At 45.8% G+C, this 26,746-nt stretch overlaps 1 protein-coding gene across 1 annotated transcript in view; it reads right to left on the minus strand.

The window, feature by feature from the left end:
* The window catches only part of LOC144511904 (genetic suppressor element 1-like), a 289,811-nt gene that overhangs the window by 25,690 nt on the left and 237,375 nt on the right, over window positions 1–26,746 (minus strand). Inside the window, exons 5-9 of the mRNA XM_078242351.1 lie at window positions 21,611–21,820; window positions 19,929–20,117; window positions 15,312–15,646; window positions 12,936–13,212; window positions 3,590–4,242 (exon numbers count right to left, since the gene is read on the minus strand). Coding sequence (XP_078098477.1) covers window positions 3,590–4,242; window positions 12,936–13,212; window positions 15,312–15,646; window positions 19,929–20,117; window positions 21,611–21,820 — 1,664 coding nt within the window. The remainder of the gene's footprint in view (window positions 1–3,589; window positions 4,243–12,935; window positions 13,213–15,311; window positions 15,647–19,928; window positions 20,118–21,610; window positions 21,821–26,746) is intronic.

Consider the following 26,746-nt stretch of genomic DNA (forward strand, 5'->3'; position numbering starts at 1 on the left):
AGGGTCTAGGTGGGATTGTGGTCTGTGCAAACTCGATGGGCCGAATGGCCTCCTTCTGCATTTAGGGATTCTATGAGGATGTGATAATCCTATGTACTCTGTAGATGGAACAGAGTAGCAATTCAACAATTCAGAGGCCTTCTAATAGCTTCCTAGATATCATTGTATGTTGATAGTTGAGGGGTTATATCACAGGGCTAGTAATTTAGAGGCCCAGATTAATGCTCTGGAGACATGGGTTCAAATCCCAGAAAGGCAGCTGATGGAATTGAAATTCAATTAATAAAACCTGGAATTGAATGTTAATCAGTTGGTTTATTAATGTCCTTTAGGGACGGAAATCTGCCATCCTTACTTAGTTCAGACCTACATGTGATTCCAGATGCACAGCAATGCAGTTGACTCTGAAATGCCATAGTAAACCATTTAGATCGAAGGCAATCATAGATAGGAAACAAATGCTGGCCTTGGCAGTGATACTCCAAGTATCATGAAAGAATAAAAAGAAGTCTCATCTTGAAATAAAGAACCTACCTTATTGTTCTGCCAATCCTTATTGTACGATTAGTAAATTTGCGCTAAACAGAAGAACGCAGCATGGTGGCAGTGGTGGTGCCAGAGGTGCAGGGGCAAGGGAATGGCACTAAATCATGATGCTCATTTGGAGAACTGGCACAGATACAATGGGCCAAATGGCCCCCCTTCTGTACCGGAATGATTCTGCGATTTTTGAAGATTCGACAGAACAATATTCAAGCCTTTCACACATGGCCCTGGTGTGGAAGTGAAATAATTGTCAACTACTCATAGTTTGAAGTGAGTACATGATTCTGTGCCAATGTAGGAATCCTACACATACTACTTTCATTCTGGGACATCACATTACACTTCAACCAGCAAGTACTGGGTAGGGGTGAGACTTCTGAAAATTGAAGGGTGAGTGAGTGGTCGGAATCTCCCTGCTGCAAAGGTTTCTGCAGGGACCCGGGCTCAATTCCCGGCTTGGGTCACTGTCTGTGTGGAGTCTGCACGTTCTCCCTGTATCTGCCTGGGTTTCCTCCGGGTGCTCTGGTTTCCTCCCACAAAAGACATGCTGGTTAGGTGCATTGGCCATGCTAAATTCTCCCTCGGTGTACACGAACAGGCACTGGAATGTGGTGACTAGGGGATTTTCATGGGACCTTCATTACAGTGTTAATGTAAGCCTACCTGTGACACTAATAAACTTACTTACTTATAACCTAATCGATAATCAGTAAGACTGTGATGGCTTCTGCCCCTCCCAAAAAGACCTCTTAGCCCAACCCAGGGGCTACAGCGTGGAAGCCCCACTTCAAAGCAGGCACAAGTATGAACCCATGCTACTGGGAAAACAGAGCCTACTGGCTGTGTAATTCATTTACCATTGGCAAGATAGCCAATGCAGGGAAGCCGAGTAAGCGATGCAGGTGGCAGGGTCTCATACCCAGAAATTGCCCAGCTTTCCACGATGTTTGCAAGCCCTGTGGCATGTAAAAAGCAAAGGCCAGAACAGGTGGTCCAACGGCACAAACAGAGGCCAGGCAGGTACAGCATTCCAACAAACCAAGAGAGTATTCCAAACATGGTCAAAAAACACGATCCACATAATGACTAGCCAGGCTACACAGCCAGATGATAACAATGACCAGAACATCAATACATGAAGTGAGCAGGTATTACAATAAATAATGTACTGGCACATTACACAGTGGTACCACTGGAAGCCTTTGCCACCATTCAGGTTATATACGGTCCAGCTAATACATATACCTTCTCTGAACCTACAAACCTTATTGTGCTGTGGAATAAGCATTCGGCAGACAAGCGCAAACAATCCTCCCCAGTCATCTCTTGTTCCAAGAGCCCTTGATACTCTCAGGGCTCTTGGAAGATGGGGGATGCCCAAAACCGGCACTGTAGGTGATACATTCCCCAAACTAAACTTTAGACTAAAAGATTAAGTACAACCTTCAACCCATGGTGCCTGAATTCGAGCAGAAATCATCAGCGTATGCCGAGAGCTAAAATCAAATCAAGTATGTGTGACAAAACAGATGGCAAATCTGACCAGTACCACAACTGGAAAGACCTAATAACCTTCCTGCTAATAGAACACAGTTTAAGACACAACTCAAACAGCGGGCACAATCTTACTGGCCACGCCACGCTCCTACTGCAGCAAAGTTGGAGAATTTGGCGACCAGCCAAATCACTGCAGCGGGATGGGAAAATCCTGCCGGTGTGAACAGCCATAAAATGTTGGCCTACGGGCAACCAGAATTATGAGAACATATGGCAAGCTCAAACCAAGTTCACTATAAGCAAATTTGGGTGTATAACTAACCATCAGTATGCTTCAGAGGCTGAAACATTCATTGTTTTGTGTAATAACATATTCAAACACAACATCATATCCTTTTGATGTCACGCAAGTAGTTTTTGATTCTTTTAATTTAGAAAAGAATAGGATGTGTTTATGCACCTTTAAGGGGGCATATCTAAATCTGCTGTCCATCACTATCCACCACAAGATAGGATATGATGTATGATCCCATGTACTCTGTAGACAGAAAAGAACAGCAGTTCCTACAGACCAGTTGTGTTCCAGCCTCCCAGTTACGATCGTATGTACAATCTTATCTTATTAGGGCAGCATGGTGGCTAGCATTGCTGCATCACAGTGCCAAGGACCCGGGTTTGATGGGTCACTCTCTGTGCGGAGTCTGCATGTTCTCCCCGTGTCTGCGTGGGTTTCCTCCGGGTGCTCCGGTTTCCTCCCACAGTCCGAAAGACGTGCTGGTTAGATGCATTGGCCATGCGAAATTCTCCCTCAATGTACCTGAACAGGCGCCGGAGTGTGGCGACTAGGGAATTTTCACAGTAACTTCATTGCAGTGTTAATGTGACCCTACTTGTAACACTAATACATAAACTTTAAACTTATCTTCAATAAAAAAACCAACATTATTGTTCTACCAATCCTTGAATGGTTAGTGTGTTTGCATTAAACAGAAGGGCACTTCCATTTTAAAAATTTGTGCTATCTTTCTGTCCCTTCAAATGTTTTGCACTAAAATCACCATGCCCTGGTAAGATAAAGATTAATGTTATTAAAGATAGCCTGGCCAAGCCTTCTGTTCTAACTAAAGAAGAAGGAATGGCAAACATTAATAGGCCTTTGCAAGAACCAACCTGCAGAACTCGGGCTGAGGGATAAACTGAATTACAGAGTGTTATGGTTAAATTTGGGACAAGCTTAGAATCCCTACAGTGCAGAAGGAGGCCACTTGGCCCATCGAGCCAGCACCGACCACAATCCCGTAACCCCGCATATTTACCCTGCTAATCCCCCTGACACTAGGATCAATTTAACATGGCCAATCAACCCAACTCACACCTCTTTGGGCTGTGGGAGGAAACCGGAGCACCTGGAGTAAACCCATGCAGACACAGGGAGAATGTGCAAACTCCACACAGAGTGTGACCAGAGGCTGGAATTGAACCCGGGTCCCTGGCGCTATGAGGCAGCAGTGTTACCCACTGTACCACCGTGAGAGAAATGCCGTACCATTCTTCCTGGCTTCCTTCAGTTTCTTTTCCGCCAGATCTAACTTGCTGACGATGGGTTGCTGGGGCAGATGCTCCTGATTGTACACACTGTAGTCAGTGGCATGATCGCTGGGAAGTATGGGCGCATGGAGCACCAGAGAGCTCTTTCTGTTTTTCAAACTCAAGTCAGTTGCCCCAGAGGTGGTGGACAGATCCAGGCATTCTTTCTGCACCTCCTCAAGGCGACCATTTGCCAGTTGGTGTTTGAAGTCACCGTTGAAACCTCTTGTGGATTGGTGACTAGAAGTCTGGTCCTTCAAATGTGGCAGCGCGTCTGCTTTTAAAGCGGGAATTCCAGATTTGATCACACTCAGGTCTTTCTCAGTGCAAGCTTTAGTAAGTTCCGGGTTAAAGTGCTCTCCAGCGCTCTTGTTGAAAGCATAGTTTTTCAGATTATTGTTCTGAAGTCTTTCCTGGTCCTTCAGTGCATCATGATTGATTCGAGAGTAGTTAGTGCTGTAGTTAAGTGCTTGGGCTGGTTGAAGTGCATGAGGAGATAGGAAGGGTCTTGACAGAGGAGAGATCTCCCTCAAAGGACGCTGTGGGGAGATGAGAGGAGGAGGAGCTCTTAAGCGCAGTGGCCAGTCCTGGTTTTCATCTTCAGGGATAGCTCTGTAAGAAAAACGCATGTTTTAAGAAGCAAATGCCAGTAAAAACAAAAAAAATCATAGAATCTACAGTGCAGAAGGAGGCCATTTGGCCCATCGAGCCTGCACCAACAACAATCCCACCCAGGCCCTATCACTGTAACCCCATATATTTACCCTGCAAATCCCCCTGAAATCAAGGGGCAATTTAGCATGCCCAATCCAACTAACCCGCACATCTTTGGAGTGTGGGAGGAAACCGGAGCACCCGGAGAAAACCCACACAGAGAACGTGCAAACCACACACAGACAGCCACCCGAGACCGGAATTGAACTTGGGTCCCTGGCGCTGTGAGGCAACAGTGCTAACCACTGTGCCACCATGCCACCCAGTTTTACTGGTATTGCTTACAGGAAAAACATACTCAGAAACAGTGCCTTCAGCAGATTTTTTGTGATAGCAAACAATATATATTTAAATAATTTTCTTTTGATTATCACATTCAATTCTTCCAGTAATGGTATTTACAAGAGTGCAATTTTGAACCATTTCAATGAAGTCATTTTTCAACTTATACACAACTGGTTCTGAACCCCTCTCATTTTTATTATCAGCGTTTCTAACAATATATTAGCAAAGGAAAAGGAAGCAAGTCAGGAGCTCAGAACAGTTACAGCTGTGTAAAATGTCTATATTTCACACAACATGACAATTTTCTTGTCAAAATGAAGTGTACGCATTCCATTATCCCTGCGGTCACAGGGAACTGAACATTCGTTCTCATGTTATCAGAGAAACTTACCACCACCACACTGAAAGGGGCAAGTCACAGAAAGTCATTCTGTGATTGCACAGGAATTGGACAATCAACAGCAAGGTGGAAGTTGTGTTAACTTTGCTGGATGATTAGTCTGTTTGCTTAAAACTGATTCATGAACTCCGTCAAAAGCCGAGTGGGTGAATGCACCATCTCTGGTGCTGTACTGAGCTCCACAGATGAGTCAGCTGGTTCCAGGCACAGCAGCAGCCCAGGGGTGATTATTGACCTCAGCACCTCCATGAAAGGGAGTGAGAAAAAGGCAGTCAAACGTATCCCTCTGCTCATCGCCACCCACAGACTGGTGCTTGGAAGGGGGGGCTGGGAAAGTGATATTAAATCTGGATCAGCAGAATTCCGGGGACACTTTGATGGAGACTGGAGAAGCTTTCCCATTTCTTCTAGTTCCACAAGACTATAAGGTTTAAAATGGATCAGGCCTTTCCTGGATCAGGATGTCAGTACCCACGGGAGGAGGGTTCGCTTTGCCCAAGGGTCCTGTAAAATTGCGAGCCTGGTTCAATCTATTGCCAGAGGAGTGCCTGGCAGCGCATGACCATTCCGAGGTGCCTAGGAGACAGACCGGCATCCACCTGCATGTCAGCGAGATCCACAGTGCCCTCACCCAGGCACACATTAAATGAGGACAGTGCCATCCAAAACTGTACTTGTGTCAGCCATTACCCTGTTGATTGACACAGGAGATATACATGAACATATTCCCACAAACATATCTAATTATCTTGAGGAGCCCTCAACCAAAGACATTCTCTGCCTTGTATTGCCAGCCAAGAGTCTCATGTCAGTCCCTTACCTCCTGTCAATGTGGGTTGGGAAATAAAGTGCACCATTTGCCAGGGGCATCAACCCATGCCTCATTGAAATAAAATTTTCCTATTTGTCACTAACATTGTTAGATGCACCCAAGAGAATCTCTTTGTGTCACTATGTAAAATGTAAAAGGGGTGGAGGAGTTGCACTACTGGTTAAGGAGAATATCACAGCTGTACTGTGGGAGGATACCTCGGAGGGCTCATATAGTGAGGCAATATAGATAGAACTCAGGAATAGGAAGGGTGTAGTCACAATGTTGGGGGTTTATTATAGGCCGCCCAACACAGCCAGTGGGAGATAGAGGAACAGATATGTAGGCAGATTTTGGCAAGGTGTAAAAGTAATAGGGTTGTTGTGGTGGGAGATTTTAACTTCCTCTGTATTGACTGGGTCTCAGTGCTAGGGGCATGGGTGGGGCAGTGTTTGTAAGGAGTATCCAGGAGGGCTATTTGAAACAGTATGTAGACAGTCCAACTAGGGAAGGGGCCATATTGGATCTGGTATTGTGGAATGAGCCCGGCCAGGTGGTCGATGTTTCAGTAAGGGAGCAGTTCGGGAACAGTGACCACAATTCAGTGAGCTTAAACAGGGAGTAAGGAGGGCTAAAGGGGTCATGAAAAGTCATTGGCTAGCAGGATTAAGGAAAACCTCAAGGTTTTTTATACATATATAAAGAGTAAGAAGGTAGCCAGGGAGAGGGTTGGCCCACTCAAGAACAGGGGAGGAAATCTATGCATGGAACCAGGGGAAATGGGTGATGTATTAAATGAGTACTTTGCATCAGTATTCACCAAAGAGAAGGACTTTATGGATGATGAGTCTGGGAAATGGTGTGTAGATAGTTTGAGTCATGTTGAGATCAAAAAGGAGCTATTGGGGTACTTGAGAAACATTAAGGTAGACAAGTCCCCAGGGCCTGATGGTATATCTCCCAGAATACTGAGAGAGCAAGGGAGGAAATTGCTGGGGTCTTGAGAGAAATCTTTGTATCCTCACTGGCGACAGGGGAGGTCCCAGAAGACTGGAGAATAGCTAATGTTGTTCCTTTGTTTAAGAAGGGTAGCAAGAATAATCCAGGTAATTACAGGCCGGTGAGCCTTATGTCAGTGGTAGGGAAATTATTGGAGAGGATTCTTCGAGACAGGATTTACTCCCATTTGGAAAAAACTGGACGTATTAGTGAGAGGCAACATAGTTTTGTGAAGGGGAGGTTGTGCCTAATTAACTTGATCGAGATTTTCGAGGAAGTGACGAAGATGATTGATGAGGGTAGGGCAGTGGATGTTGTCAACATGGACTTCAGTAAGGCCTTTGACAAGGTCCCTCATGGCAGACTGGCGCAGATGGTGAAGTCGCATGGGATCAGAGGTGAGCTGGCAAGGTGGATACAGAACTAGCTCAGTCATAGAAGACAGAGGATAGCGGTGGAAGGCTGCTTTTCTAAATGGAGGGCTGTGACAAGTGGCGTTCCTCAGGGATCAGTGCTGGGACCTTTGCTGTTTGTAATATATATAAATGATTTGGAGGAAAATGTAACTGGTTTGATTAGTAAGCTTGTGGACGACGCAAAGATTGATGGATTTGCAGATAGCGATGAGGACCATCAGAGGATACAGCAGGATATAGATCGGTTGGAGACTTGGGTGGAGAGATGGCAGATGGAGTTTAATCCAGACAAATGTGACTTAATGCATTTTGGAAGGTCTAATAAAGATAGGAAATATACAGTAAATGACAGAACCCTTAAGAGTACTGATAGGCAGAGGGATCTGGGTGTACAGGTACACAGGTCACTGAAAGTGGCAAAGCAAGCGGAGAAGGTAGTCAAGAAGACATACAGCATGCTTGCCTTCATCGGCCGGGGCATTGAGTTTAAAAATTGGCAAATCATGTTGCAGCTTTATAGAACCTTAGTTAGGCCGCACTTGGAATATCGTGTTCAATTCTGGTCGCCACACTACCAGAAGGATGTGGAGGCTTTGGAGAGGGTACAGAAAAGATTTACCAGGATGTTGCCTGGTATGGAGAGCATTAGCTATGAGGAGAGGTTGGAGAAACTTGGTTTGTTCTCACTGGAACGACGGACGTTGAGGGGCTACCTGAAAGAAGTCTACAAGATTATGAGGGGCATGGACAGGAATGGATAGTCTGAAGCCTTTTCCCAGGGCGGAAGAGTCAAATGCTGGGGGCATAGGTTTAAAGTGCGAGGGGTAAGGTTTAAAGGAGGTGTATGAGGCAAGTGGAGTTTGCACATTCTCTTCGTGTCTGCGTGGGTTTCCTCCGGGTGCTCCGGTTTCCTCCCACAGTCCAAAGATGTGCGGGTTAGGTTGATTGGCCATGCTAAAATTGCCCTTAGTGTCCTGGGATGCGTAGGTTAGAGGGATTAGTGGGTAAATATGTAGAGATATGGGGGTAGGGTCTGGGTGGGATTGTGGTCGGTGCAGACTCGATGGGCCGAATGGCCTTTCTCTGTGCTGTAGAGTTTCTAAGATTTCTAAGTTTTTAACACAGAGGGTAGTGGGTGCCTGGAACTCATTGCCGGGGGAGGTAGTGGAAGCAGATACGATAATGACTTTTTAGCGGCGCCTTGACAAACACATGAATAGGATGGGAATAGGGGGATATGGTCCTCAGAAGGGTAGGGGGGTTTTAGTTCAGTCGGGCAGCATGGTCGGTGCGGGCTTGGAGGCCCTAAGGGCCTGTTCCTGTGCTGTAATTTTCTTTCCTCTTTGTTCACTAAGACTGGTTCAGCATCCTCCTTCCTCACTTCTGCTTGGTGCAGGGTAGGATGGGTTTTGAAGGGTAGCAGGACCTGGTGCCACATTCTGCAGCCATTTCAGTGCTGGTGTTGGGCCAGCTCTCCCATTAAGGATGGTGGACCATCCCCAAGGATCGCCTGCTGAATCAGAAGGGGCCTGCAGCTCAGTGGTGCCATGGGGAGCAGTGGCCACTACTGGGATAGCAATTGGAGGAAGTTGGCACAGCAGTAGACATGCACCCTCACCAGGTACACAGGGATCTGGCAATGCTGGGACCAGTCAGGCTGGCCTTGGTGAAGGGAATGGGAACTGTTCAGAGCAGGCAGCGCCAATATCGTGGAGGTGGCTGTTGAACATATCTAATTATTTAGGCGCTGTCTTTAAAATTTGCGAAGATATCAACTTCTTCACCATCGAAGGAGGAGATGATCCACTGATCTCGGGGTCAAAGAATGTCCAGAAGGGAAGTCCCCCCGCCCCCCACTTTCCAGCCCGACATTCTGGAGTATGCTGGAAGACCATCAGGGTTTTCCTAGTGACCCCAACATGGCGGAGACCATACAGCACCTTCCCACACTATTTTTCTCAGCCACCTATCTTCTCTCAGCATCTCTCTCTTTCCCCAACCTCCCCACCCAACTCTAGGCCTCATCACCTGCCCCAGCTCTTCATTCCTCTCCTCCCCATCTAATCCTCCCTCCAGCACAGACCATCATCACCCAACAGGGTGGCAAGATGGCACAGTGGTTCGCACTGCTGCCTCACGGCACCAGAGACCCGGGTTTGATTCCTCCTTGGGTCACTGTCTGTGCAGAGTTTGCACATTCTCCCTGTGTCTTCATGGGTTTCCTCCAGGTGCTCCGGTTTTCTCCTACAGTCCGAAAGACGTGCTGGTTAAGTACATTGGCCATGCTAAATTCTCCCTCAGTGTACCCGAACAAGTGCCGGAGTGTGGCGACTGGGGGATTTTCACAGTAACTTCACTGCAGTGTTAATGTAAGGCCATTTGTGACACTAATAAATAAACTTTAAACTGCAGCTGACAATCTGAGGCAGTAAGATCCATGTGGTTGGTGCTCCACCCACCCACTCCCTGCTGCACGTGGTGATCCAGGGTTGCTGGAGGCCTCCATCTTCCAATTACCACAGGCTGCCTTTGGCCGTCTTCCAGGTGCATCTCGACATATCAGTGCCCCATTGATCCAGATGTGTTCTACTTCAATGTGATATCCCACTGGCGGCACGGAAAACTGGACGGGAGAGACAATTCGAGTCCGGTCTTCATCTCCATTCCATTAATGGGATGGACAATAGCTTCTCGCTGGCTTCTGGCGGGACTGGCGACCCACCAAGATGGGTAGGAGCAGACAATCCTGTCATCAATTCACATCATGTGGAGATGCCGGCGTTGGACTGGGGTAAACACAGTAAGAAGTTTAACAACACCAGGTTAAAGTCCAACAGGTTTATTTGGTAGCAAAAGCCACACAAGCTTTCGGAGCTGCAAGCCCCTTCTTCAGGTGAGTGGGAATTCCCACTCACCTGAAGAAGGGGCTTGCAGCTCCGAAAGCTTGTGTGGCTTTTGCTACCAAATAAACCTGTTGGACTTTAACCTGGTGTTGTTAAACTTCTTACTGTAATCAATTCACATCGGCAGAGAACCCATTTTTCAGCCCCTGCCACATTGTCACCCCCATCCAGCATTAACCTCATCATGCGGGGGGACTGGAAAACTCCACCCACATAAGACCCTAAGACACTGGAGCAGAATTAGGCCATTCGGCCCATCGAGTCTGCTCCGCCATTTAATCATGAATTGTCAATCACATTGTCTGATTGCTTTTGAGAAACTATCAGTGGCCATTTTTCTCATTGAGACAAACCAATGGTTAAAATGCAAGTCAATTAATGTTGGTGTCGCCAAAATATCAACAAGGTTTAAAAATGAGCCCCTTTACTGTTGTTTGTGAAGCGTTTGCACATTCTCCCCGTGTCTGTATGGGTTTCCCCCGCATGCTCCGGTTTCCTCCCACAGTCTAAAGGTGTGCAGGTTAGGTTGATTGGCCATGATAAATTGCCCCTTAGTGTCAGGGAGACTTGCAGGGTAAATATGTGAGGTTACGGGGATCGGGCCTGGGTGGGATTGCTGTCTGCATAGTAGGGATTCTATGATGCACAGGGAACTATTTTTTCTATGTTTTGCAACATTTTATGAAGCAATTTGTGCTTCCCGAGGGAAAATTAATTCCATAGTGTGAACCGAGTTACAAACATGAGATTTAATTTTCCAGATAATTAAGTTTAATTAAATTGTTGAAACTTTCAGAGTTTATTTGCTGCAGGTTATAATTCAAGGGTTTGGCAAATTCATGATTCTAGGACAGAAGACAAAAGGCATTTGGGGGAGGGGAAGGAGAGAGAATGGGAGCCGGGGATGTGAGAAACTAGGGAACATGGGATGGGATGGGGCCGGAGGGAGAGAAAGGGACTGGGTCTGAAGCTGGTGGGTGGAAGCGAGTGGCTGTTGGGGAAAGGAATGGGGGCTAGCATTTACAGCAGAATCGAGAGCAGTCACAATGATGGGGTCAGTGGGAACATGTGCAAGAGTGGGTCAGATTGCAAAAGGGTTACTGAAACCTGACGACTTTGCTATTGCTACTCTTTTGAGGAGAATTGGAGACTTTAATTTCTATAAGTAATATTTTTCTTCTATGTTTCTGTAACACTGGGGCAATGGGATCAAAGGTTATGGGGAGAAAGCAGGATTAGGCTATTGAGTTGGATGATCAGCCATGATCGTAACGAATGGCGGAGCAGGCTCGAAGGGCCAAATGGCCGCCTCCTGCTCCTATCTTCTCCTATGTTTTAGAAGGATGAGTTGTGATCTCACTGAAACATATAAAAGATTTTAAGTGGCCTGACTGAGTGGACATGGGAAGATTGTTCCCCCTGATTGCAGAGTCTTGGGTCTGAGGTTAAGTTTCAGAGTAAGGAATCAGCCATTTAGGACAGAGATGAGAATTAGCAGCCCTACAGTGAAGAAGGAGGCCATTCAGCCCCTTGAGTCTGCACTGACTCATTTTAACCAGGCCCACCCCTCCGCTCTATCCCCACAACCCGATGCATATACCATGGCTTCTCCGCCTCACCTACACATCTTTAGACACTAAGGAGCGATTCAGCACGGCCAGTACATCTAACCCGCACATCTTTGAACTGTGGGGGAAACCAAAGCACCCGGAGGAATCCCACGCAGACACGGGGAAAATGTGCAAACTCCACACAGGCAGTCATCCAAGGCCAGGACTGAACCCCGGTCCCTGGTGCTGTGAGACAGCAGTGCTAACCACTGCGCCACCATCCACCCACATCCCTGAGTGAACCGTTAGAATTTAGAAAGAGGGCTCAGTCATTTAATATAATTAAGTTAGAGATTGATAGAATTTTGGGTACTAAGGGGATGGAGGAGTATGGAATAGTCTCAATGTGTTACACCATCCTGGCTAGCAACTGACCATAAGTTTCAATTACCGCACAGTCAGAGGATTGAAACTTTAACATTACTTGTACAGCAAATAAGTGTTTACAGACATTACCTCCTCTCTTTAGTTTTCAATAAGGTGATGAGAGGAAAGGCGAAGAAGCAAATGGTGCTTTCCTCATTCAGCAAGTTGACAAATTTTCAATGCGAAAGTCTCAAAATCCTCCAACTAAATACAATAATGCGGTAGAGCACACCCATATTTCTATCTCATGCGACCGTCCAAGCTTCTTATCAGCAGCACCCACCTCATAGAATCATAGAATTCCTACAGTGCAGAAGGAGGCCATTCGGCCCATCCCCCTTGGAAAAAGTTCTGACTAAAACTTGCCCCACTGTCTGGAACCGTGGACCTGGCAGGACTCACCGCAGGGGATGCAGCGGGCAAAGCAAAAGTTCTCGACTTTCGGCGGGACTGGAAAATCCCAGCAGTGGGCGGGGCTGGAAGATCACAGTCCAGTTACGGTATTGTAGAAGACCTCGTCTCTCCTCTTCTGTCTTTCCTCAGGCTTACAGGAACAATAAGACTTATGCTGGGGATGAGATAAAGGACTGGAAGCCAGGGTCTAACAGCGGGAATAGGAGAAGGAATCACTTGTATTTATGTGACGCAACGAGAAACGAGCAGTGCCAGACAACATTAGCTTTGGATTAATCTACAAAACAAATGGCAAATTTTCCTGGACTGAATGCAGATACTAATTACTTAGGAAGAGTCTGGGCTCTTTGCTTGCGGAACAGCGGCACCCGTTGACATATTACTCACCGGCTTCTGTCTCGTTCCTGCTCTGAAAATGGATGCCCTTGTTCCTTGTGGAGCTGCTGAAGGTGGTGCTGATGGAAACCAACTCTATGTGCCGCATGTTCCTCCCTTGCCTGTTGCTGATGGCTGTGACGCAGTGCACATTTCCCCTCCATGGATGAGGAATATGAGGAAAGGTTTGAGGGGACCCCAAGTAAAGAGGAGGAAGCAGGGAGGGCAATGGGCTCCAGGGGCAACGTGCGAGCCTTTCCACTCCCCAGAGAGGGCACTTTGGCTTTCTCTGCAAAAGAAATACCAATCAGAAAGACCCTTTCCTGCTTGTCAGAAATATGCACAAACAAATCTCAAGAATGTTATAACATTTTGGGCCAAAGATGATTTTTAATGATTATTAAATGCAATTTTTCTATTATTTCGTGGGATGTGGGCATTACTAGAAAGGTCAGTATTTATTACCAATCCATAAATGCCCTTGAGGTGGTGGTGGTGGTGAGCCACCTTCTTGAACCGCTGCAGTCCATGTAGCGTAGGTATTACGCACAGAGCTGTGAGGAAGGGAGTTCATCATAGAATCCTTACACTACAGAAGGAGGGAATTCAGCCCATTGAGTCTGCGCCGGCAACAATCCCAGGCAGGCCCTCTCCCTGCATCTCTATACATTTACCCTTCTAATTCCCCTGACGCTAAGCTGCACATTTTTGGAATGTGGGGGGAAACCAGAGCACCCAGAGGAAACCCACCCAATCACAGGGTGAACGTGCAAACTCCACACAGATATAGTACCCAAGCTTGTAATTGAACCCGGGTCCCTGGCGCTGCAAGGTAGCATTGCCAATCACTGTGCCACCGTGCCACCTAGGATTTTGACCCAACAACAGTGAAGGAACGGTGATATAGTTCTAAGTTATGATGGTGCGAATCTTTGAGGGGAACTGCACGTGGTGGTGAGACTACAGTCTATGTTCTTCTAGCTGGTAGAGATCTTGGGGTTTGCAAGGTGCTATCGAGAGAGGTTTGAAAAGTTGTTGCAGAGCATTGTGTAGATGATGCACAAAACTGCCACTGTGCGCCAGTAGTGGAGGGAGTGAAAAAAACCTACATATGACTGACTCTGATATTAGAGGATGAACGTTTAATTTGTTTGGCTGACACACTTTTACCTGTTACATTAATGCATGAATCATAGAATCCCTACAGTGCAGAAGGAGACCATTCGGCCCATCGAGCCTGCACTGACAACAATCCCACCCAGGCCCTATCCCCGCAACCCCACCCATTTACCCTACGAGTCCCCCTGACACAAAGTGGTAATTTTGCAAGGCCAATCAACCTAACCTGCACACCATTGGAGTATGAGGGGAAACTGGAGCAGCCAGAGGAAACATGCGCAGAGACAGGGAGAATGTGCAAACTCCACACAGACGGTAACCCAAGGCCGGAATTGAACCTGGGTCCCTGGGTCTGTGAGGCAGCAGTGTTAACCACTGTGCCACCGTGCTGCCCAATGGCTCTCAAGGCAAATGAAAACTACATTGTTTCTATAAGTGGCAATCAATCAACGCCTGGGTGGCAAGTCAAAGATCTAGCCCAATGTGTCTGCCCTCCATGGTTATTTTGTGTTGACAAATAGAGTGTATGAAGCCTTCCTTGTGAGAAAATTGAGAAGTTTCATTATCATGCCGTAGCTTTTCATGGTTTATTTAAGCTTGCAGAATTTTCCGTGATGTCACTTATGGCTTGCGAAGATTGTGAGTGGAACTGACCCCATTTACTGGGGCTTATTCTGGCAGCTGGAAGATATATCCTTCTATGTTTAAAGGTGTAATAAGTCTGTAGACGCAGAAGTCCCTTCACCAAAATCCCTTTATTTACAAACTCTAACAGCAGAACACAGAGTGCTAGCAGTCAGCAGTCTACCTCCGGGGTGTCAGAGGAACTGACACTCCCATTTAAGTACAAGGCAAAGACTCCCTGACTGGCTCATCAATTGGATCCTTAATCAGGGAGTTCATACTCCAATAGGCCAACCTCAAGGGCCTGATTGAAGCCATTACAAAAGGTCTACTGGCTTCGTATCATGCGTAGGTAAACCTGGCTTTTGTTCGGGCAACAGGTCGGGTAGTAGAGGCGCATACAACTGTTTTCAACGCGGTGGGGGAAGGGCCATAAAATGCGGTGAAATGGTCAAAAGTCCCTCGACTTTGGTGGAACCACAAAATCCCGCGGTGGGAAGGAATGCAAAAATTCCACCTGCTGTTTGTATTTAATTCAGAAAAATAGTTTCATTAAACAATATTTTTCTCCTGAAGATGGTAGCAATTTAATGGGCCAGATTTATCTGATGAACTAAATCATGTCCGAAAATTTGAAGACAATACCTGGTTGAGTGGTTGGAATAATACGCCACGGGTTCACGTGTTCATCATTCCTGTGAACGGGCTGGAACTGTTCCATTGCGGAGAAGAAATCCTTCCATCCTTCCAAACGCCTCTTTCCCGTATTCTTCTCCATCCCATATTCAAGCTCAAGCTCTTTCTCCTGCTTCATTTCTTTCCTTCGTTTAACCTCTTTCTCCCATTCCATCTCTTGCTGTTTTTCTCTCTTTCTGTCCTGTTCCGTTATCGTCTCTGGCTCTCTTTCCTGAGGAGTCCCCCGTTCCCAATCCCTTTCCTTGTCGTGTTCTCGCTGTCTCACCTCGTCATCCATTTGCAACCTGCGACAACACAAAGAAACCCCTTTGTTGAACCATCTTGTGTTTCTTTTAATCCCCCCTTTTAAACTTTCTAACATGTCCCATTTGTGAATTCAGAATGATGGCGGATGACATGTTCCTAGAATAAATATCACTGAGTCTGGGCAGCATGGTGGCACAGTGTTTCGCACTGCTGCCTCACAGCGCCAGGGACCCGGATTTGATTCCAGCCTTGGGTGACTGTGCAGAGTTTGCACATTCTTGCACACTCTCCCCATGTCTGCGTGGATTTCCTTTGGGTGCTCTGGTTTCCTCCCATAGTCCAAAGATCTGCATGTTAGGTGGATTGGCCATGGTAATCCAAAGCTGTGTTGGTTCGGGGGATCAGCGGGATAAATGTGTGGGGGTGCGGCAGGGGATGGGTCTGAGTAAGGTGCTCCATTGGAGAGTCAGTGCAGACTCGATTGGCTGAATGGCCTCCTTCTGCACTGCAGGGATTTCATGATTCTATTCTATGAAACTGGATGTTAGTGACAACAGAGTAGAAACCACACCCTTTGTACTTCTATCCTTCCCATTTTCAATTGTTAGGGAGTTTCAGAAGGCAATTGGCAAAGTTCCTCAAGCTTCAAGGCTTTTAATAAGGTTAAGACTTGTGGAGTAGACTCTAGTCCACACCGAAGGATTGAAAATTAGCTTTGCATTCAAAGTTAGAGGATAACAATAAATGGGAGAGTATTTGCCTGAGGAAAAGTAGGCAGTTGTGCTCCTTAAGGATGTTTTCCAGCATCTTGCTGTTTACAATATCTATGAATCTTAATAGGGAAGTTAAAATTATATCTGCCATGTTGACAGGTAATGAGAGGAAAGAAGATTGATTATTTTCCTGTAGATGGGCTGAGATACACAGATGAATTTTAACATGGACAAATATAAAATCATTTGTATAAAAATAGCAATCTTTTGTGCAACTTGAAAAGCTCCCTTTGTGATAGTCTGGAATAAATGCCAAGTTCCGCCCCACAGGTACTCAAGTAAGTAAATCCCCTAACTTGGCAATACTGCTAATATTTCCAGAAGTGACAGGTTAAATTAGAATGGTAAAATCAAGGGAAATAAAAGTAAAATGTCCATATTGTTCCCATTGGTCACCAACATTATCGACGGTGGTTGGCACATCATGGATGGGATTTTCCAGCCATTCATGTTGATGGGATTTTCTGGTCCCGCGGCAGTGAATGGAGATTTGGCTGAGAGCCAAATTCTCCATTCTCGCTACAGCGGCAGCAGGGTGTGGGTGGCCAGTAAAATCGCACCCCACGTTTTTGTCTGTTGGATTACATGAGGATCTTCCTTTTTGTTAGCTGGGATAGAAAAGGAAGGGACTGGGGTTAGGATCATTAATAATGCCTTAGATAATGTGACACAATTGTTAAGATGGAAAACAGGTTGTTCAGATACAACAAGAGGATGTTGGATTTCAGGTTACAATAATGTAAATATCATGGAATAGTATCCCCACAATGCAGAAGGAGACCATTTGGCCCATCAAGTCTGCACCAACTCTCCGACAGAGCATCTTACCCAGGCCCTATCCCCACAACCCCACAGTTACCCTGCTAATCCACCTAACCTATACATCATGGGACACTAATTTAGCGTGGCCAATCCACCTAACCTGCTCATCTTTGGAGTTTGGGAAGAAACTGCAACACTCGGAGGAAACCCATGCAGACACGGGGAGAACATGCAAACTCCACACAAAGCCACCCAAGGTTGGAATCGAACCCGGGTCCCTAGCACTGTGAGGCAGCAGTGCTAACCACTGTGCCGCCCACTGACAAGTCAAGTCTGGAGCATGATGTGCAGCTTTAGTTGCCCTATCTCAAAGCAATATCAACACACTGGATAGAGCCCAGAGCAGAGTGTGAAGAATGGTCCAGGCCCAAGCAGCTTGAGTTGAGTGGAAAGGCTCTGATGACTGAGTTTATTTTCACTGGAGAAAATCCTGGAGGGAAATGTGATATTAATCTTTAGAACAACTACTTAGCTTGGACACAGAGAAATCATAGAAACCCGACAGTGCAGATGGAGGCCATTCGACCCATCGAGCCTGCACCCAAAACAATCCCACCCAGGCCCTATCCCCATAACCCCTTGCATTTACCCCACTAATCCCTCTAACCTATACATTCCGGGACACTATGGGCAATTTAGAATGACCAATCAACCTAACCTACAAATCTTTGGACCGTGGGAGGAAACCGGAGCACCTGGAGAGAACCCAATCAGACATGGGGAGACCATGTAGACTCCAAACAGACAGTGACCCAAGCTGGGAATTGAACCCAGGTCCCTGGAGCTGTTAGGCAGCAGTGTTAACCACTGTGCCACCGTGCCGCCCACTGGGCAGAGAACTCGGAATAGTCACAAGCTTTGATCAACATTTGACAATTTTTCCCCCGAGTTTTGTAGAACATCCTACCAGAGGGAGTATTTCATTCTGGATCATTTGATGCATAAGGAACTGAGCCAATACCCATTGAAAAATAAATCTTAGAATTACAGAGATATGAGTAGATCCATTTAATTGAATGGAAGTTGGAGAGTACATATGGAGATCACAAGTGTAGGGTTGGTGTGAAGTCCATGATACTTGGGATTGTGGAGGGGGATGACCTCAGTGGGACAAAAGGATCTTTCTTGTTCCAAGCTTTCACGACTTACATTATGAGAAGTAGCATATTCATTAGCTGGGATCTACAGCTGAATGACATTGGGGTTTGTGGGCAGAAATTCCACATCCTAAATTTCCTTTTGTACAAACATGCCACACATTGAGGCAAACAATTCAAAACAAAACTTTGTAAAGAGAAATCATCCCAATTTATATTTAAGCTAAATCTTTCCTCGTGCTTTCCTCATACTTAGGAAGAAACAGACACTCCCTTCAACTTGCTACCGATCATAGTAAATCAGATAAATGCTGGTAATTTATGTATATTATATTTATATACATCACTACGACAACCATTATCATCTTGAACTTGGTCTAGCTGCTGGAAACGTAGTCAGTTCAGAATATGCTGACCTCCTAAATCTGTGGCCATTCCAGTGAGCTCCTGCCACAACTTCAGTGGGAGTTCATTCATTACCAGATCAGGATCTGTGGGTGGCACGGTGGCACAGTGGTTAGCACTGCTGCCTCAACGCGCCAGGGACCCGGGTTCAATCCCGGTTTGGGTCACTGTCTGAGTGGAGTTTTGATGTGGAGATGCCGGCGTTGGACTGGGGTAAACACAGTAAGAAGTTTAACAACACCAGGTTAAAGTCCAACAGGTTTATTTGGTAGCAAAAGCCACAAGCTTTTCGAGTCTGTACATTCTCCCCATGTCTGCGTGGGTTTCCTCCGGGTGCTCCGGTTTCCTCCCACAGTCCAAAGATATGCCGGTTAGGTGGATTGGCCTTGCTAAATTGCCCCTTAGTAGCAGGGGGACTAGCTAGGGTAAATGCATGGGGTTATGGGGATAGGGCCTGGGTGAGATTGTGGTCAGTGCAGACCCGATGGGCCAAATGGCCTCTTTCTGCACTGTAGGATTCTATGGATACATTAGGTCCCAGCCTGCACCAATATTTCTGGGATGGAACCACTGTCGACCCCTCCCAGGGCCATTAATGTAAGTGGTGTGGGCGGAGATTCTGAATATTGAAATTCTTGAACTCCAAACCTTTCCTGTGACTCAGGATCCTATCACTAAAACCCATTATTTACACTGAGTTGAAAGTGTAAGTTTGATATAGGTACGACTGAAGACACCAGGAGTGGTCCAGCAGTGGCACAGTGGTTGGCACTGCTGTATCACAGCGCCAGGGACCCGGGTTTGATTCTGGCCTCGGGTCACTGTCTGTGTGGAGTTTGCACGTGGTGTAGACTTAATGGGCTGAATGGCCTCTTTCTGCACTGTCGGGATTCTATGGACACAGATGTCCTTGTAGTCCACTTGTGACGTGTAAATTGTGGGATCTTCCCTTGACTTGGGAACATTGGTGAGGGGGTCAAAGGTGGATGTCCAGGTCAGGTGTGAATCGGCATTTATGCTGAGATAGGATATCTCATGGAATTCTGGGATTGCTTACGTACAATGTGACCCCAGGTTAGTGGTCCGACTTTGACTGATATTTTCATTGGTGCAATTCCCATCATTTCCCCTATTGCTTTAAAAGAAACATATAAATTGTTTTTGAAAAAACAAACACAGTAATCGTTATCATAAACGGTGCACATGCTTTGCTCAATACTGACCTTCCCGCAGTAAGCACTGATAACTGATCTGGATGTAGGCCTGAGAGTGAAGGGTGAGCTAAACTCAGTGGCTGTCTCATGCCAGCGAGGGAGAGCGGCATACTGGTGGGTTGGAGAGGTGGAATGGTGCCGGGCTGTGGAATGTGCAGGAATGGTGCTTGGAGCGAAAGGATATAAGGGTCATCGATTCTGTAAATTAAACACACACACGTTATTCAAATTGTTCCCAATAACTGCAAACATTCATTCGGAACAGCTATTTCTCATTTCGGTATTTTGAGCTGATCATTATGGGTACCAGACCTAGCAAGAAAGTCCGTGTTAGCTGTCAGCGAGATCAGTGACGCGGGCAGAAAATACACAAAGGGCGGGAATCCCATTTCAATGATTTTACCTATGTTTCAGTCTCATTACCGAGACGCACCCTCCATCCCCGGCCATATGACCTCCCCTCACTGAATATTCAAACCTCGCCAATGTGACACCACGAGGTTTACAACAGCCATCTGAAGATGTGACTCAGTCCAGGGGATCTCGGATCTCCACGCTCCGCCCCCGGGGCACAAAGGTAAGTATGGCCCCTGGGGGTAAAGGGACAAAAGGGCAGTGCCAGAGGGCGCAGTTTGGCACTGCCAGGTTTGTACTGCCACACATGGCATTGCCAACCTGTGCGAAGGGGCAGTGCCAAGGGGAAATATCAGAGGCAGGCCCTCTGGGGAGGCCTTTTGGAGAGGGGGAGTGGTTCCCATTATGTGTTGTGAGGAGTGGGGGGGGGGGGAGCGCTAAAGCCATTGAGGGAAGGACTTGCAGTGCACGGCAGGAGAGTGGGCAGTGAGAGGGGAACTTGCAGGCATGGGTGCTGCTGCTGCTGTGGGCAATGAGGGGGGCAAACTTGCAGGTGGAATGCGAGGGAGGTGTAGAGCCCAACGATACATCTGTGGTGGGATGTGGAGGTCAACTTCAATTCTGATTGGGGCACCCTTTAAAGATGGCACCCCGATCTCTGTGGAGCCAGCTTTGCTGCATCCATCAGGCTTCACCCCACCAGAGTGATGCATAAATCACAACCCCAGATATTTTTTGTCAGAATGCCAGAAAATCTGGTCTGAAAACTGGGCACCTGGGGGGATGCTCGCTGGTTTTCAGCCTGATCGTGACACTCTGTGAAAATTCCGCCCCAAAGGATATTTACAAATCAAACCCAATTCTTAGTTATTGTCACACTTCCTGGATTTCATGATAATGATAACGTTAAGTTCTGACCACTGTTTCTTCGGAAGGAACTCTTCAAATACAGACAATAGAAATGTAACAAAACTGACTCCAACTTATAAAATCAAAGAAAGGGTTTAGTAAAGAAACTTAATTACTCCAAACTTGGGGCCTTGCCCTGGGCCAATCCAAGCTCCCCGCAATTCCCAACAGGTTCTTATTTATGGTGAGTCAGCTGACCATCACATCATTTTGTAATTGGTTCCATGGCTTTACTGGGTCAGCTGACCCTTACAGCTTGTTACCACTGGTCACATTACATCCAACACAAAGTTGTCACCGGTTACATTCTAACAACCACACACAGGAAAAGGCCATCTTATTTGTTGAATGGAATTACTGGAGGTTGATTGGTACTTTTTACTCAGTTTGTTTTGTACACCAAACCAATATTTTATCCCGATACTCACCTGTATGTTGGATGCTGATATGGAAGATGGCTTAGGAAGGTAGGGTGATAGTAAGCTGCAGGTGTTGCAGCTGTTGGGGAATCCAATCCTAGCGGAGGCAGAGAAGACAATGTCCGAATTTCATCTCGTCCGTGGTATGGACGGAAGCCTGCAAGGAAATCATCGGATCTGCTGCTGGAAGACACCAAGTGTGGAACCGGTCTCTGTAAACTGCAAATTTATAAACTGTCAGCAGAAATATTCGACTGAAGCGGAGTACAGTTACTAAACCAAAGATGCAGTCCATCTAGAAGGACAAGGATAGCAGACACATGGGAACAACACCACCTCCAAGCCACTCACCAGTCTGACTCGGAATTATATCGCCATTCCTTCACTGTCGCTGGGTCAAGACCCTGGAACTGCCTCTCTAACAGCACCGTGGGTGTACATACGCCACATGGGCTGCAGAGGCTTAAGATGACAGCTCACCACCATCTTCTCAAGGGCAATTAGGAATGGCCAATCAATGTTGACCTAGCCAGCATTGTCGTCCCAAAGTGAATTGTAATAAAACTAAGGAGATAATATTATTCAGCTTGACATTTCCCACAGTGTAATAGAATCATAGGATCCCTACAGTACAGAAGCAGGCCATTCGGCCCAGTGACACTGCACCGACTCTCTGGGTAAGAGTATCTTACCCAGGCCCTCACCCCCACTCTATCTGCGTTAACCCCATGTATGTACCCTGCTAATCTACACATTTTTGGACACTCATGGGCAATTTAACATGGCCAATCCACCTAACGTGCACACCTTTGGACCGTGGGAGGAAACTGGAGCACCCGGAGAAAACCCATGCAGACACGGGGAGAATGTGCGAACGCCATACAGACAGTAACCCAAGACCAGAATTGAACCCAGGTCTGCTGTGAGGCAGCAGTGCTAATCACTAGGCCACCGTGCAGTCCCGAATGTTTCTTTCTTGAAAGATCTATGTTCCTTCACTGTCGGTTACACACATACCCCATTGCAAGATTTCTTTATCGATAGAGCACTTAGCTACCCTATGTGGGTGACATTCACTGCAATGGGGCAGGATTAATTATTGATTTTATATTGCCTGATTGTCTGGGGAAGAGTGATCATAATATGACAGATTTGAATAGCAAGTATGAGAGTGATGTGAAACAAGGATGTTAAATTTAACAATTATGGAGCTATGAGGAACAAGCTGGGTGAAGTAGGTTGGGATATAAGATAAGAAGATATGATAGTGGGTCAGCAATGGCAAATATTCAAAGAAATACTTCAAAATTCTCAATTAATATCGATGCCCTTGAAGAGTAAAAACTGTCCGGGAAAAGTGGTACAGCCTTGATTAACATGTTAAGGATTAGAAGAAGAGGCCGACAATGGTGCAAAAATAATTAATAAGCCTAAGGATTGGGAGAGTTTTAAAAGTTAACAAGGGGTGACCAATAAGGGAAAAAAAGAATATCTGCCAACTAGCAAACAACATCAAAAAAAAACATTGGTAAAAACTTTTAGTAAGGAAAAGATTAGCAAAAGTAAAGTAAAGTCCCTTAGAGGCTGAGACTAGAGAAATTTTAACGGAAAATAAGAAAATTACATTAAACAAATATTTTGTCCGGAATTTTCCAGCCGTTCATGCCCCGCCGCTGCTGCCAACGAAGACGGAGAATTTGGGGCTCAGCCAAATCTCCATACACTGCAGCAGGACCGGAGAATCCCATCGGCGTGAATGGATGGAAAATTCCAGCCTTTGTGTCTGCCTTTACAGTAGAAGACGCACTTAAATGGTACACAAAATTAATGGTCTAATGAGAGTGAGGAGTTTAAAGTATCAATATTGGTAAAGAAAAAGTGCTGGAGAAATTAATGGAATTAAAAGCTAAAAAAACCCGGAACTGGAGGTCTGCGGTCTAGGGTTTTACTAAAGGAAACTGCAAAGTTGACAAACGCACTGGTTTTTATGTTCCAGAATTTCCTGGCTTCTAGATTGGTCCCTATGGATTGGAAGGTATTTACCACAATGAGGGAGAGAAAACAGAGATGTGCAGGCCCATTAGCACAACACCGGTTACAGAGAAAATGCTAGACCTGTTAATAGGGATGTGGTACCAGGACACTTGCAACGTTACAATTTGATCAGATAAAGTCAACAGGATTTTATGAAAGAGAAATTGTGCTTGATAAATCGACGAGAATTTGGGAGGGTGTAACGAGCAAGGCAGATGAGGGAGGAACCAGCAGGTGACGTATATTTGGATTTTTTGAAAATATTCCATAAGATATCATACAAGAGGTTGTTACACAAGTGATTATGGCTCACGGAATTGGGTGTAATATATAAGCATGGATCGAGGATTAGTTAAGGGATAGAAAACAGAGCATATGATAAACTAGTTATTTCTGTGGTGGTGGGATCTAACTAGTGGAGTGGTGTAATGATCAGTGTTTGGGACTCAGTGATTTACAATCCATGTCAGTGACTTAGATGACTCAGTGACTTAATGAGGGGCGTAGATCAGCTAGACAGTCAATAGCTTTTCCCAAAGGTAGGGGAGTCTAAAACTAGGGGGCATAGGTTTAAGGTGAGAGGGGAGAGATACAAAAGGGTCCAGAAGGGCAATTCTTTCCACACAGAGAGTGGTGAGTATCTGGAACGAGCTGCCAGAGACAGTAGTAGAGGCGGGTACAATTTTGTCTTTTAAAAAATGTTTAGACAATTACACGGATAAGATGGGTTTGGAGGGATATGGGCCAAACGCGGGCAATTGGGACTAGCTTAGTGGTTAAAAAAAAGGAACGGCATGGACAAGTTGGGCCGAAGGGCCTGTTTCCATGCTGTAAACCTCTATGACTCTATGAGATGAAAGAACCAATTATAATATATTCAAGCGTGCTGGTGATACAACATGAGGTGGGAAAGGAAGCTGTGAGGAGAACTCAAAAGGGCTGCAAAAGGCTTCAGTGATTGAAAATGAACTTGGCAGATTGAGGAGAATGTGGACAAGTATGAAGTGATCCACCTTCACAGGAAGGCTGGACAAACAGAATATTTTTTAAAAGGTGAGAGACTGGGAGATGTTGCTACTCAGAGTGACTGGAGGTCTTTGTACATGGAATCACAGAGAGATAACATACAGATTCAGCAATCAATTAGGAAGGCAAATAGCATGTTGGTGTTTATTTCAAGGGGGTTGGAGTTTAAAAGTAAGGAAGTTTTGTGGCACAGTGACGCTAATGTGCCTTTCAGAAATGTATTTTTAAAATCATGTTCTCTGCAGTTTGTAAGCAAACCTTTTGTTTTTGTTATTGGTACCAGGCTGCCTGCTTAGATGTCCTTTTATGGCTACTTAAATGGTTTAAATGGGATTCTGTTTATTTTTACTCTGAGCCGAATGCACTTTCTGGGAGTTTACGACCTTTTGAAGTGTTGGGGGAAGATTTATTGACAAGTCAAAGTCAGGTGATTCCTTGACAGAGGAATCCAAGGATTCACTTTCAATTTTAGTTGGAAGGTGGTTGGACTTCAGACCGAAAGGCAGTATTTCTGTGCCTCTATCCCTGATATTGGAAATTCCACTATGTTGGAATTAGTTTTCTTGCCTTCCTGGAATGGAAATATTGCTGTAAGGAGATTGCTGGCTAAAAGCTAGAGTCAGCAGTGGCTTTATCTCTACCTTGAGGTCTGCTGGAAGTTATAAGACTGGGAAGCCAGAGTTTCAATTCTATCCAAAGGACTAATTCACAGCAGATATTGCTGAGCTGCAAAACCACGTGAGCATCCTTATTTTCTGTGCTAAACTTGGGGCAGATATATGTTCGTAAGGAGATTTGCTGCACTGGAACAGTGTATTTAGTTGTTAAGGTTTGTACAATATCCTGGTTGTTTTTTTCTTGTTTGTAATTGGTAAAAGCTATTGCTAGTTTATTTTCTATGTGTTAACTGTATTCTTAAATAAGCATTGTTTGATGCTAGACCTGTTAATAGGGATGTGGTACCAGGCATCCTATGAGGAGTAGAACAAAAAACAAAGAACAGTACAGCACAGGAATAGGCCCTTCAGCCCTCCAAGCCCACGCTGATCACGTTTATCTATCTAGACCAACCGCTTATATCCCTCTATTCCTTGTTTGTTCATATGTCTATCAAGATAAGTCTTAAATGTGGCTAACGTAACTGTCTCAACCACCTTACTTGGCAGTGCATTCCAGGCCCCCACCACCCTCCATGTAAAAAACATCCCCCGCACATCTCCACTGAACCTTTTCCCCCTTATCTTGAACTTGTGTCTCCTTGTAATTGTCATTTCTGCCCGATGAAAAAGCTTCCAACTGTTCATAAGAACATAAGAAATAGGAGCAGGAGTAGGCCATCTAGCCCCTCGAGCCTGCTCCGCCATTCAATAAGATCATGGCTGATCTGAAGTGGATCAGTTCCACTTACCCGCCTGATCCCTATAACCTCTAATTCCCTTACCGATCAAGAATCCATCTATCCGTGATTTAAACATATTCAACGAGGTAGCCTCCAGTGGGCAGAGAATTCCAGAGATTCACCACCCTCTGAGAGAAGAAGTTCCTCCTCAACTCTGTCCTAAACTGACCCCCCTTTATTTTGAGGCTGTGCCCTCTGGTTCTAGTTTCCTTTCTAAGTGGAAAGAATCTCTCCATCTCTACCCTATCAGCCCCTTCATATCTTATAGGTCTCTATAAGATCCCCCCTCAGCCTTCTAAATTCCAACGAATACAAACCTAATCTGCTCTGTCTCTCCTCATAATCAACACCCCTCATCTCTGGTATCAACCTGGTGAACCTTCTCTGCACTCCCTCCAAGGCCAATATATCCTTCCGCAAATAAGGGGACCAATACTGCACACAGTATTCCAGCCTATCTATATCTCTCATAATTTTATAAACTTCTGTCAGGTCACCCCTCAGTCTTCGTCTTTCCAGGGAGAACAATCCCAGTTTACCCAATGTCAGTTTATTTGAGTAACCAAGTGGAATGGGCTTATATTCTCTGGAGTTCAGAAGGATGAGAGGTGAACTCATTGGAACACATGACATTCGTCGAAGGCTTAGAAGGTTTGATGCTCAGGGGCTGGAGAGTCCAAAGGGCT

Source organism: Mustelus asterias, chromosome 2, assembly GCF_964213995.1.
Source record: "Mustelus asterias chromosome 2, sMusAst1.hap1.1, whole genome shotgun sequence".
NCBI classification, from domain to species: domain Eukaryota; kingdom Metazoa; phylum Chordata; class Chondrichthyes; order Carcharhiniformes; family Triakidae; genus Mustelus; species Mustelus asterias.